The sequence below is a fragment of the Haliotis rufescens genome, unplaced genomic scaffold (assembly GCF_023055435.1).
Source record: "Haliotis rufescens isolate VD_foot unplaced genomic scaffold, xgHalRufe1.0.p SCAF_31, whole genome shotgun sequence".
NCBI lineage: Eukaryota > Metazoa > Mollusca > Gastropoda > Lepetellida > Haliotidae > Haliotis > Haliotis rufescens.
The window spans coordinates 6,071,329-6,085,565 of record NW_025964013.1 but is presented as its reverse complement, the minus strand read 5'-3'; the positions used below and the strand labels follow the sequence as shown (position 1 = coordinate 6,085,565).

The 14,237-nt window shown below is 42.6% G+C and overlaps 1 protein-coding gene across 13 annotated transcripts in view; it reads right to left on the bottom strand.

Moving 5' to 3' along the window:
* Positions 1-2,625: 2,625 nt before the first annotated feature.
* The window catches only part of LOC124114742 (TBC1 domain family member 5-like), a 73,120-nt gene continuing 61,508 nt past the window's right edge, over positions 2,626-14,237 (bottom strand). For 9 of the 13 annotated variants that reach the window (XM_048380561.1, XM_048380565.1, XM_048380560.1 and 6 more), the window contains 7 exons: positions 12,288-12,357; positions 11,122-11,274; positions 9,957-10,058; positions 7,172-7,428; positions 6,588-6,687; positions 6,076-6,155; positions 2,626-5,241 (listed from right to left, as the gene is read on the bottom strand). In XM_048380561.1, the coding sequence (XP_048236518.1) occupies positions 4,756-5,241; positions 6,076-6,155; positions 6,588-6,687; positions 7,172-7,428; positions 9,957-10,058; positions 11,122-11,274; positions 12,288-12,357 (1,248 nt within the window). In that variant the 3' untranslated portion in view covers positions 2,626-4,755. The remainder of the gene's footprint in view (positions 5,242-6,075; positions 6,156-6,587; positions 6,688-7,171; positions 7,429-9,956; positions 10,059-11,121; positions 11,275-12,287; positions 12,358-14,237) is intronic. The other 4 variants (XM_048380569.1, XM_048380572.1, XM_048380573.1 and 1 more) reach the window with 2 other exon arrangements.

Sequence of the window (14,237 nt, the reverse complement as noted above, 5' to 3'; positions counted from 1 at the left end):
GCCACACATTAGTTGATACCAGGCCCAGTATGTGAGTGAGTGAGTGAGTATGGTTTTACGCCGCTTTTAGCAATCTTCCAGCAATATCACGGCGGGGGACACCAGAAATGGGCTTCACACATTGATCCCATGTCGGGAATCGAACCCGGGTCTTCGGCGTGACGAGCGAAAGCTTTAACCACTGGGCTACCCGACCGGCCCCAGTATGTGACACAGTACAAGTATCGCTATGAAATGAAATCCAAAAGCAGACTGTGAAATGAGTTTGTAAAGCCGTGTTGCTCTCGTTAAAATTAACATTAACAGACAGGTGGTTATACTTTTAACGGCCCAAAAAACTTTCGAAGTGTAGACATGTTACCATGTTTAATTACGTTACAAGGACGTTACGCACGCGAACCTATAACTGGCTTTGGTTCAGAATTGTACATTGGCCATCGCCTGTTAGCCACTTCACGTTTAGCGAAACACACTAAGCTTTCTGCCGGAACCAACAATTTTAAAGGCTATTCTCCATTACGCAATCATTATATCCACTGTTATTGCAGGGCGCCAGGCGCCATGTCTTCTGTGTTATCGGTTTGTGAAAATTACATGGGGGCATGCACTCTCCTACCCAGAGTTCCATTCGACCAGCATAGTACCTCAGCCCAGAGACCATATATGGTCTCTGCTCAGCCACAGGCTAGCGCCGTATGACGATTCGTCACATCTTACACAGTCCATTCAGGATGTTGCATGTTTTTCATCAATTTCATTTTTTAAAAAGTCTACATATTCAGCTAAACATGTCATAGAATGGTTAACTTTCATTGAGAAAATATCCTAAATCGTGAAAAACTATTTCCATTTGCGTAGTTATCCTATGTTTACATTGGTTGTACGGCTCCACGTGCTGTCATCGAAGCCCTACGGAGAGCCAGCGATACGGTCACTTTGATGCGTAAATATGAATTGTCATGCAACTCACTGTCGCAGTTGTAGTAGCATTTTTATATAATTATGTAAAGCGCCCCTAAATACTTGCATTAGTCCATTCTATTCTGATTTCTGAAAAAGTCTGGTCATGTGATATGCAAATTAGCCTGTGGCAGTGGCAGTGGCAGTGGTGTTACGTTCCGGAACTGGAGGGGGGGGGCACTGGTATACCTAGACTGGTATACCTGACCAGGGCCCACTTGCACAAAGCGATCTTAGTGCTAAGATGATCGTAACTCCCATACTTTAACATAGGCTTACAATAGTTGTAGCACTAAGATCGCTTTGTGCAAGTGGACCCTGGAGTGCTTGCGCTCCACGCAAACAGCCGCTAAGAGGCGAAGGGCAGGGGACGCATTTCGCCGCGGTAAAACGTTGACCCATTTCCGGGTATGTATGTTGAGAGGGACGGAGACAGGTCGACAGCATATCGCTATGCGGGAAACGTTGACCCATTTCGGTGTAGGGACATATTAGCACTTTCGGACTGTTACGAATAACTGACGTGTCAGGCTACTGGAATAAACATATTACCATTAGGTAGGTAACTCGCATAGAGAAGTATGGTTCATGGTAAAAAATAACAAACGCACTCACAGAGTTGTGGGTTTCAATGTAAACAATATCTGTATGTCTCCATGTGTATATTCCAACATTGTAGCTATTACTTTGAAAAGATTAATTATGAAACAAATATTAATAACTTTACCACTGTAGATATATCAATGTCAACAGCGTCATGTATACCACTATGATTGTGTCAACCCCGTGTTCATTGAAAACAATAACAAATGTTTCAGGAAGTCATTGTTGTGTAAAAATATTACTAGTTTTGTTTTTCAAAATATGTTTGTTTTCTACTTTTATATTACATAAATATTAGAACTGAAATGTGCCATTCCTGATTCTAAAGGTACGCCATGCAAATTACAATTTGTTTCATCTTCTGGGTTACACATGTAGGCTTTGAAAGAATAGGTTCTTGCATCAATAGTGACGTATGCTACAAAATTTCTTTGGAACGTGTTGATCCTCAAGATGGAAGTTGTCTTGTGATAAATACAGTGGACCCATCGCTACAACAGTGTTCGTTAGCCAGATTCGACTGGCACAATGATATAAATTGCCATCGAATCAAATAACTCGCACATGAGATGAGCACCGATCCATGCAATGAACGTGGGGTTCATGGGTGAACTGTGGCATCTTAGATGACTGGTCTAGACCAATATCAGTGAGTGAGTGAACTGTGGCGCCTTAGATGACTGGTCCAGACCAATATCAGTGTGTGTTTGTTGGTTGTTTAACGCTGCACTCAGCAATATTCCAGCTTTATGATGACAGTCTGTAAATATATTCGAGCCAGGACCAGAAACTCATGACATCATGAGCATCGATCCATGCAACTGGGATACAATACCATGCATCAGCCAAGTCCGCGAGTCTGACCATCTGGTCCTGTAAGTCGCCTCTTACGACAAGCATGGGTTGCTGAAGACCTATTCTATCTCTACAGTTCCAATATCAGTGAGTGAGTGAGTAAACTGCAGTTCCTTAGAAGACTTTGTCCACGGACACAAATGTGACACTTCAGGCCTAATGATAAACGATTGACCCATCATAGAGGAGAAAGCACAACAGGACACATGCATTCATGAGTTTTAATTAGTTTAAATGTAAAACAACTTGTCATTGATAACTAAAATAAAATCAATAATCATAATAATCATAACAACAATTTGATACAATGATGCAATATAAATAGTTGTGGAAATAAGAAAACTGCCACTGTAATGCACCATGACTGAGATACAGACACTGGGATTGAGCTAGCACACAGCATTACGAGGGCTTACAGTTTTACTATGGGCTTACAGCATTACGAGGGCTTACGGTTTTACTGTGGGCTTACAGCTTATATTGCTACTATGGCATAAATAGTGAGTGATTGACATGGCATATGGTTTTAATATGTCAGCTGTAAGGTAGCAAACAGTTTTCTCGTGGCATAGCATAAATCTGACACACAGTGTATATGTGGCGTACAGTGGCTCCGACATCAACCGGTGAACAACATTAGACATTGCATAAACCTCTCAAAATGGAGGACGTGGAAAGCCTGGCACTCCTACACAGTTGCTGACACTGTCTAAAAATGAACACTGCCTAATACAGACACTGTCTAATACAGTGGCACGTCTACGTAGATACTGGCTTCATAAATTGTATCAGCACAAATATTGAACTGGGTGCTGACTGCAGGACCTACACTGTCCGACATAACGTCTCCGTCGACATGGGCAAACAGGTAGCACCTGTCTCTCAAAGGTCGGGTCAGTAATGTCCAGAAGGTGTCGACATTAATATACAGTTAGTGAGTGAGTAGGGTTTAAGTCAGTTTTGGCAATATTCCACCCGTACCACCCAGGGAAGAGGGATATGGTATGTGATGAGCGAAGAATGTTTGAAGAACTAGGCTACCTCCACTGCACAGCTGCCTCAGTTCAACACATCTAACAGCTCCATGTCCTAATAGTACTATCAGTCCTAATAGTTGATACACATGTGACCCATAGGAGATGAGGGACCTTATGGGTGATAAATCACATTTTGACTTTTCATTTTATTTTAAAACTACAGCATCTTCGTAACACAAAAATACAATTCACAAGTTTCACTTCATAATGATTACAGAGATACATGACATCACACATGGCAATCTTCACTGAAGTAAGCTGACGTCAAACATCTTTATGACGTCACAGCACAATTGTATCCCAGCACCCATAAGGTCCCGTTTCTCCTGGTGGTCACATATATTGTTATCCTGACTAAAACTGTGGGCAGAGTGGAGCTATAATTACCACACTATGATAGAGACATGGTAGTCCTAGCACTGTAATCTCCTCTAGCAAGATAGCATTAACCTACACTTACTTATCAGGCCTGACCCAAGGACTGGGTGCTGTCCTGACAGTTTGGTGGCAATGTGTGTGGTGGGATGTCGGGGTTGAGCGTACTCACGGTTGGGCATGTATGTTGGGATGTGTGTTGGAGATGTGTGTTGGAGATGTGTGTTGGGATGTGTGTTGGAGATGTGTGTTGGAGATGTGTGTTGGAGATGTGTGTTGGGATGTGTGTTGGAGATGTGTGTTGGGATGTGTGTTGGAGATGTGTGTTGGGATATGTGTTGGAGATGTGTGTTGGGATGTGTGCTATATCCAGCAATCACTGCAATATGCACTTACTGGCCATAAAAAAAGAAGATTGTATAAGATGTTTCTTTCAAATTTGAAATCCGTGAGTGTATTAGATCCATGTACAAGTTCACCCAGTGAAACTGAATGTTTGTTGGAAACATAATACCTTAATATACCTTAACAGACACTAGCAATACACCAGTAGCACAGTCACATGACAGTCACGTGATAGGTTCAATCACAGTCACAACTTACTATTCAGACCATCACTTGTTGCATTCTCTGCCCCGACAGCAGCAGAAGCCTAGCAATGACAGGTATCAGGATGTACAAATATAGGTACTTGGCTCTCTTCACCAGCACTACAGAAAAATAGGAGTGCTTGGGAGATGTCCTGATGTCTCCATACAGTATGTGTGTCCATGTGTCACGCACATCCAGACCATCTGCAAACACAATCCAGGTGACCACATGCCTGTCCAAGCCATCTGCATACCCAGTTCATCGTGGTGATACCTGATATAGTGTTCATACCATGTGGAGTATTCCTTGAGCATAGCCAGTGGTTGTTGTACAGTCACTGGGCTTCCATGTCATAGAGTGGGTTAGGACTGACGTCGAAGGCATCTGAGGCCGAGCTGTGTGTCTGCACCGTGTTGCTGCTCTGACTCCCGCTATCAGACACAGTGGACTCCACCATTAACTGAGGCCCACCAGAAGTATAACTGTCCTTGGATGCAACACGCTTCCTCAGGAAATTGTCCAACTCATAATCTTTGCCCTGAGGATGAGAGACACCATTAAAGGAGTCCGGGGAATCTGCTGCCTCGGAGTTCTCCTCACTACTCATGTAGAACAGTTTCTGCCGCTTGCCTTTCCCGGAATGTTTGCCGGCTCCATGCTGGTGGAAGGAGCCTGTCATGGAGCTTGTCATGGAGCCAGCTATGTCTGACTCCGGTGATGTGACTAGTTCATCCTTGTAATAGTTGTCACTGATGGAAATTTCATCTTCATCCAGCAGGTTCTGGGAGAAGCGAAGGGTGCCGTTGAGGACATCTCTAACCTGCAGTCAAAGAACGAACATGATTCACTACTCATCAGCAGCCATAGAACAGTCAAGGTCCCTCAAGGTCACTCATCGTCCTTCTACAGAATATTATCTTCAGGCACTCATTGTCCCTCTACCGGACATTAACTTCAGGCACTCATTGTCCCTCTATACAGGACATTAACTTCAGGCACTCATTGTCCCGACATTAACCTCTGGCACCCTGTCCCTCTACAGGACATTAACTTCAGGCACTCATTGTCCCTCTACCGAACATTATATTCAGGCACTCATTGTCCCTCTATACAGGACATTAACTTCAGGCACTCATCGTCCCAACATTAACCTCTGGCACCCTGTTCCTCTACAAGACATTAACTTCAGACACTCATTGTCCCTCTATACAGGACATTAACTTCAGGCACTCATCGTCCCAACATTAACCTCTGGCACCCTGTTCCTCTACAAGACATTAACTTCAGGCGCTCATTGTCCCTCTATACAGGACATTAACTTCAGGCACTCATCGTCCCAACATTAACCTCTGGCACCCTGTTCCTCTACAAGACATTAACTTCAGACACTCATTGTCTCTCTATACAGGACATTAACTTCAGGCACTCATCGTCCCAACATTAACCTCTGGCACCCTGTTCCTCTACAAGACATTAACTTCAGACACTCATCGTCCCTCTACAGGACATTAACCTCAGGCACCCTGTTCCTCTACAAGACATTAACTTCAGGCACTCATCATCCCGACATTAACCTCTGGCACTCAGTCCCTCTACTGAACTGAAGACGCCCTATAGGAACTGGTTCCCGGCAAGTGTTGATTAGTAGACATACCTGCTTGACCCCGGCCAAAGCCAGCATGACCTCATCATCTGCATCCAGCTCCAGCTTCATCAGCTCACTCTGCAGGCGTTCTGGAACAGAAGGAGGGTCCATACAACCTACTCTCACACTGCTGGGGATGGTTCAAGGTATATGCACTGATAATAACACACATAGGGAACTATATTCACCTCATATTGAAATGTAGATTGACCTATTCGTGTGTACATCTAGTTGGTGGGTTGAATTGCCATCGTTATTCTATGGCATTGAGGTTTCATATGTACCTATATGTTATATCCAGTTTGGGTGAGATGACTTGTCTATGTGTAGACCCAGTGGTGGGTGCTACTTGTAGGGCAGTACATGCTTACCCTTTTCAAGAACACATGACGTCATCACTGATTTTTAGTGATCCATTCATATAATTTTCACCACTAGTTTGCTTTTTACGCCCAATAGAATCTGTTTTTCTACAGATAATCAATACTGATTATTCTCTGGCATTTACGTTCTATATTTACCTATGTGTATATCCAGTTTGGTTGAACAGTATCTACACATGGCTGACTTGTCATTCATCTGGCCCTGAAGTTTGGACACTTGGAGCTGCATCTCTTGCTCCTGGTGAAAAAAGGACATACCTTCTTCATCAGAAGAGATCAGAAGAGTATATCACTGATGTTGAATATGGCATGACAGAGTAACTATCGTCATATGAAAAAATAGGGTGTTCTTTAACTTCTTTTGAGTAGTATATATCAGGGATCTGTTCTACAAAAAGTGTAAGTTATAGTACGGACATTTGTTTCTTTCAACCATTTCGATGAAATGCCTCATATAAAAGTCAACACAAGAGCTTTTTGAAACCCATACCTAAACGTAGTTCCATTTTACATGTTCAACAGTTGTTCCATAAAAAGACTCAATACTCTTCTTCCCAATGCATACCCTGAATTCTTCATTCTCTACAATTACTTGCAATCATAATTAACCATTAATTAATCACGGCAAACATCTTTTGGACCTTCTTCGTATTGGCATCATCTCCCTGGACATGTGTAAATCCAGAAGAAATCTGGGACTATGGTCAACCTTGGAAACTTACAGCTCTTGAAAATTTTTTGCCTTTTGCTTTTGACCGTCCTGGCAGTGATGAGTATTTAGTGGGACTACTGTGTGTAGAGCCTTCATCAGCAGAGAAGCCTACAGGGCTGCGGGCTGCAGGTGTAGACTGGGTAGACCTGTTGATGACCTCGAGGCGAGCAAGGCTAGAGGACGAGGGAGTGTGGCGGAACATCTGGTCCTCCAGCTGGGACAAGCTGGCAGAGGACCCGCGCTTCACGTCAGGGACCACCGGGCTTGCTGCAGGACAACACAGAGTGACAGAGTGAGTGAGTGAATGAATGCTGTCTTACTCTACAGTAATCTCCGACTACATTATAGTAGCCAGGGAGTGAAATCATTAGCAATGATCCACAACATCCACAGTGATTTGACCACAGTTTGGTCATTCTAACAAGCAACAGACCACACGGTACCCACAGGAGACACTGCGCATCACTGACTGGAGTCTTACATGTGCATAGCTGTGCAAGGGAGGGCCTAGAGAATCAGCATGGCTGCAGTTATGAGATTAGGACCATTAGTCTTCACTGAGGATTTCATGAAAACATGTATTGAAGGTCATGACAGCACATTATCAAAGGATGCAAGCAAGTGAGTGACTTTTGGAAAGTCAGCTTGATGATAACCAATCTGCTAGTATACAATCAGATGATAACCAATCCACTAGTATAAATCAGATGATAACCAATCTACTATTATACAATCAGATGACAACCAATCCACTAGTATACAATCAGATGATAACCACTCCTCTAGTATACAAACAGATGATAACCACTCCACTAGTATACAATCAGATGATAACCACTCCACTAGTATACAATCAGATGATAACCACTCCACTAGTATACAATCAGATGAAAACCAATCCCCAAGTATACAATCAGATGATAACCAATCCACTAGTATACAATCAGATGATAACCAATCTGCTAGTACACAATCAGATGATAACCAATCCACTAGTATACAATCCGATGATAACCAATCCCCTAGTATACAATCAGATGATAACCACTACACTAGTATACAATCAGATGATAACCAATCCACTAGTATAAATCAGATGATAACCAATCTACTAGTATACAATCAGATGATAACCAATCCACCAGTATACAATCAGATGATAACCAATCCCCTAGTATATAATCAGATGATAACCACTACACTAGTATACAATCAGATGATAACCACTCCACTAGTATACAATCAGACGATAACCAATCGCCAAGTATACAATCAGATGATAACCAATCCACCAGTATACAATCAGATGATAACCACTCCACTAGTATACAATCAGATGATAACCAATCCACTAGTATACAATCAGATGATAACCAATCTGTTAGTATACAATCAGATGATAACCAATCCCCAAGTATACAATCAGATGATAACCAATCCACTAGTATACAATCAGATGATAACCAATCTGCTAGTACACAATCAGATGATAACCAATCCCCAAGTATACAATCAGATGATAACCAATCCCCAAGGATACAATCAGATGATAACCAATCCCCAAGTATACAATCAGATGATAACCAATCCACCAGTATACAATCAGATGATAACCAATCTGCTAGTACACAATCAGATGATAACCAATCCACTAGTATACAATCAGATGATAACCAATCCCCTAGTATACAATCAGATGATAACCAATCAACTAGTATACAATCAGATAACAACCAAACCACCAGTATACTATCCGATAACAAATCCACTAGTATACAATCAGATGATAATCCAGTGCTTAACTATTCACGCTAAACTAAAAAACTAAAATACTTTCATCAGTAAACCCACAATCATAGGTTTCTGGCATGCCCAAGGAACGCAACTCCACACAGTAAATTGCGGCGCCTTAGGGGACCCGTGCCCCCAGGAGCTTGATGAGGAGTCTTAAACTTTTATCAATGAGTGTTGATATATTTAATATCAAAAGACACAAGAGTGAGATTGTATTTATCATCCAAAATCATTCTTTAGTTTGTAAACAGTAATAACCAGTGTCTTGAGTGTGTACAACACAGCTTACTAGCTGAAGTGGCGAAGACATTACTGATGTCATGTTATTATGACGTCACAATGGTCTGCAAAATATTGTGATGCAATTTCATTTTCCCTGCATGTCCAGGAGATAAAACTGACTTCACCCAAGCCTCCTGTGGTAGCCAGTTTTGACGATATTATTTGGTTACCAATTATTAGTAGATCCTTAAACATATAATTATAGCTTAAACCATTGTTCAAGTTTGACCAAAATTACAAAAGTATTGAAATGAACTCAAAAGAAAAGTCAATAAACAAATATGAAAGAATCAGAATTTGATCAAAGCAAAGTAACAATACAAAACGCATGAAAGGAAGGGGGGGGGGGCAAGTTGGGAGGGACACAGGTGATCTAAAATACACACCCATCTGTGTGCTGGAGTCATGGCCTTGCTAAATTAAATATCAAACATCTACAAGTGGAAGAAATCATAATTCTGGACATGCCACTTATAAAAGAAGATAAAACTTCAAGCCAAAACCCCGTACCTAACATGCACAGACGTTACCTCAACACCATCAGACAAATCTGGATCCACAGCCATACAAACTGATGACTGCCACAAAAAAAATGGAGAGCCAAGAATGGTAGGACAGTCTCTCGCGCAATGGAGTCAGCTCACCACCAATGGAAGCTGTCTTATGACATGAGATACCATAACACCAATTGTATGAAATATCAATAAATCAGGAAATACCGGTGAAGTAACTGCTACCACAACACCACACTGGGTATATATCGAGGAGACTGAGAGACAGTCTACCAAGGCGACCTTGAGGCGTGGGGCGACCATGTAGAGCTGTCAGGGACACAGTGATGGTTACACAAGCAGTTATGGATTATGACTTACTGAGGTCACATGCAAACTTGACAATTGACATTACAGTGTTTGGGAAGTGTCTCAAGGGACCTTCAACAAAGGCCAGTTTACATTAAGACACATCATCAAAATAAAGTTGTAACTCTATAAAATATAAGCAAGAAGTAAATGCTGTTATTTTACACACAAAAATCAGAGATTGGCTTATTGCATGGCAAGACAGCAATACCATGTGTCAGAAACGCGAGGTAGGACATAAAGCAGAGATAGGAGACGAGAGATGATATGGAATAGAGAGAGGACATAGGGCAGAGACATGAGATGAGAGGACATAGGACAGAGATGAGAGAGGGCATAGGGCAAAGATATGAGATGAGAGAGGACATATGCAGAGAGATGAGATGAGAGAGGATGTAGTGAGATAAGAGATGACATGAGAGGACATAGGCAGAGATATGAGATGAGAGGACATAGGACTGAGAGATGAGATGAGAGAGGACGTAGGGTTGAGATATGAGATGAGAGGACATAGGACAGAGATGAGAGAGGACGTAGGGCAGTGATATGAGATGAGAGAGGACATATGCAGAGAGATGAGATGAGGGAGGATGTAGTGAGATAAGAGATGACATGAGAGGACATAGGCAGAGAGATGAGATGAGAGAGGACATTTGGGCAGAGTTATGAGATGAGAGAGTACATAGAGCAGAGAGATAAAATGAGAGGGGAGAAAATATTCAAAGAAAAGATTGTGATATATCTAAATGCCTCAAAGATCAGTCTGAAAATAATGAAACTGGAACTACACATATTAATTACACAGAAGCACAACAGTTTAAAAAAAGAAGCAACTTTTAATTCTAATACTCTTGGCAAGAGAGGAGGACCAACCAAAACTGCAGGACATAGGATGAGGATTCACAGGCACACAGACATGACAACACCAAGTGCAGGACTCGGAGCTGAGCATCTACAGAGCATACTGGTCAGCCACTGAGTGTAGACACAAAGCTGGAATCCAGCACCCAACAAGACAAGGTACCTGGTGAGATGTCAGTCTGCAGGTTCATGGGCTCACTGGAGGATTTGGGCAAGTTCTTGCTAGAGAAGGCAAGTGTTCGGGGTCGGTTAAACTTGCGTGAGAAGGAGGAGAACCCTCCATATCCATGTCCGTGGCGTTTGTTAGTTTGGTTAGCTGCAGACAGAGTGAGAGGAGAGGTTAGATGGTGGAAGGTGTGTATGGACCAGCTTAATACAGAGCCCTGGTCACAGTGGTCAGTCAAGCACACAGGACCCAGGAGGTGTGGACCCACTTGCACAGAACCATTCTGAACACAGCAACTACTGTAAATCCTATACATTAACATAGATTTACAAGAGTATTAGCTTGAATGCTATAGTAACTCCTGGACATTAAGATAGTTTTACAAGTGTATCAGCTTTAATGCTATAGTAACTCCTGGACATTAAGATAGTTTTACAAGAGTATTAGCTCTAAGGCTATAGTAACTCCTGGACATTAAGATAGTTTTACAAGTGTATTAGCTCTAAGGCTATCGTAACTTCTGTACATTAAGATAGTTTTACAAGTGTATCAGCTTGAATGCTATAGTAACTCCTGGACATTAAGATAGTTTTACAAGTGTATCAGCTTGAATGCTATAGTAACTCCTGGACATTAAGATAGTTTTACAAGTGTATTAGCTTGAATGCTATAGTAACTCCTGGACATTAAGATAGTTTTACAAGTGTATTAGCTTGAATGCTATAGTAACTCCTATACATTAAGATAGTTTTACAAGTGTATTAGCTTGAATGCTATAGTAACTCCTATACATTAAGATAGACTTATAATAGTCTGTGCAAGTGGGTCCTGTCAATAGAAATGTTATTGCAGAAGAGTAAAAACTGTGAACTTCACCATGGCACTCTTCTAGTGCATGAGAATATACATGGGCAGAGTGAGTGGACATGGCTGGCAGACCCTGCAGAGCCAGGAGAACACAGGCAGCAAGGAAGCAGGCTTATTGTACACATGTTGAACACTACCTCATCTCTACTTCCTTCACATGACAACAGCGTCAAGAAATGCTGTGAGTTTCTGGAGTTAGATGAGGTACGATTACAACTGTTATTGATCAGACTGAGAGTTACACTTGTACCTAGTTCTGCTTGTTGCCTTCTAGATCGGTGAAGGAAGCTACTTACATCTGCTTCTGCTCCTGGCTGCTGTTGTGTTGACATTCTGGTAAGTATAGTTGGGTGGCCGTGGGTATTGCTGCAACAGAACCAGATCTCTGCTGTATAAGAGTGAGTGAGTGAGTGATCTGGGTTATACACCACTTTGAAAAGTATTCTAGTTATATCACGGTGTGTCAGCTTAATGTGGGAGAAAAGCCAGAAGTGATGCAGGTCTTTGATGGTTACCACTTTGGTGAAACCCTATAGCATGGGTATGGTGCTGATAAACCTAGAAATATAATCAGGCGAACCAGGATTCAAACCCACAATATAGGTTTCTGGAGTGTAAAAGGGAGGCAACACAACACCGGCGGTCCCTGCCATATCAGCCTTCTTAATGAGTTGATGCAGCAGCTTTTGAGAGCCTTTTCAATGACTACATACTTATGTCATAGTGAAAACATGTCTAGAAGGTTATGATTGAAAATGTAAAGATTTGAGATTGCAGTCTTTCCGCTATTTGAAAAACCTTAAGAACAATAGGATGATGTCACAAAAGGTGTTTTAAGGTGATAGACGACAGAGGATCTTCTCAATGAGGTGTTACTTACATTGGGTTCCCGGAGATAGAGGGCCTTCTCAATGAGGTGTTACTTACATTGGATTCCCAGAGATAGAGGGCCTTCTCAATGAGGTGTTACTTACATTGGGTTCCCGGAGATAGAGGGCCTTCTCAATGAGGTGTTACTTACATTGGGTTCCTGGAGATAGAGGGCCTTCTCAATGAGGTGTTACTTACATTGGGTTCCCGGAGATAGAGGGCCTTCTCAATGAGGGTGTTACTTACATTGGGTTCCTGGAGATAGAGGGCCTTCTCAATGAGGTGTTACTTACATTGGGTTCCCGGAGATAGAGGGCCTTCTCAATGAGGTGTTACTTACATTGGGTTCCCGGAGATAGAGGGCCTTCTCAATGAAATGTTACATTGGGTTCCCGGAGATAGAGGGCCTTCTCAATGAGGTGTTACTTACATTGGGTCCCCGGAGATAGAGGGCCTTCTCAATGAGGTGTTACTTACATTGGGTTCCCGGAGATAGAGGGCCTTCTCAATGAGGTGTTACTTACATTGGGTTCCCGGAGATAGAGGGCCTTCTCAATATGGTGTTACTTACATTGGGTTCCCGGAGATAGAGGGCCTTCTCAATGAGGTGTTACTTACATTGGGTTCCCGGAGATAGAGGGCCTTCTCAATGAGGTGTTACTTACATTGGGTTCCCGGAGATAGAGGGCCTTCTCAATGAGGTGTTACTTACATTGGGTTCCCGGAGATAGAGGGCCTTCTCAATGAAATGTTACATTGGGTTCCCGGAGATAGAGGGCCTTCTCAATGAGGTGTTACTTACATTGGGTTCCCGGAGATAGAGGGCCTTCTCAATGAGGTGTTACTTACATTGGGTTCCCGGAGATAGAGGGCCTTCTCAATGAGGTGTTACTTACATTGGGTCCCCGGAGATAGAGGGCCTTCTCAATGAAATGTTACATTGGGTTCCTGGAGATAGAGGGCCTTCTCAATGAGGTGTTACTTACATTGGGTTCCCGGAGATAGAGGGCCTTCTCAATGAGGTGTTACTTACATTGGGTTCCCGGAGATAGAGGGCCTTCTCAATGAGGTGTTACTTACATTGGGTCCCCGGAGATAGAGGGCCTTCTCAATGAAATGTTACATTGGGTTCCCGGAGATAGGGGGCCTTCTCAATGAGGTGTTACTTACATTGGGTCCCCGGAGATAGAGGGCCTTCTCAATGAAATGTTACATTGGGTTCCCGGAGATAGGGGGCCTTCTCAATGAGGTGTTACTTACATTGGGTCCCCGGAGATAGAGGGCCTTCTCAATGAAATGTTACATTGGGTTCCTGGAGATAGAGGGCCTTCTCAATGAGGTGTTACTTACATTGGGTTCCCAGAGATAGAGGGCCT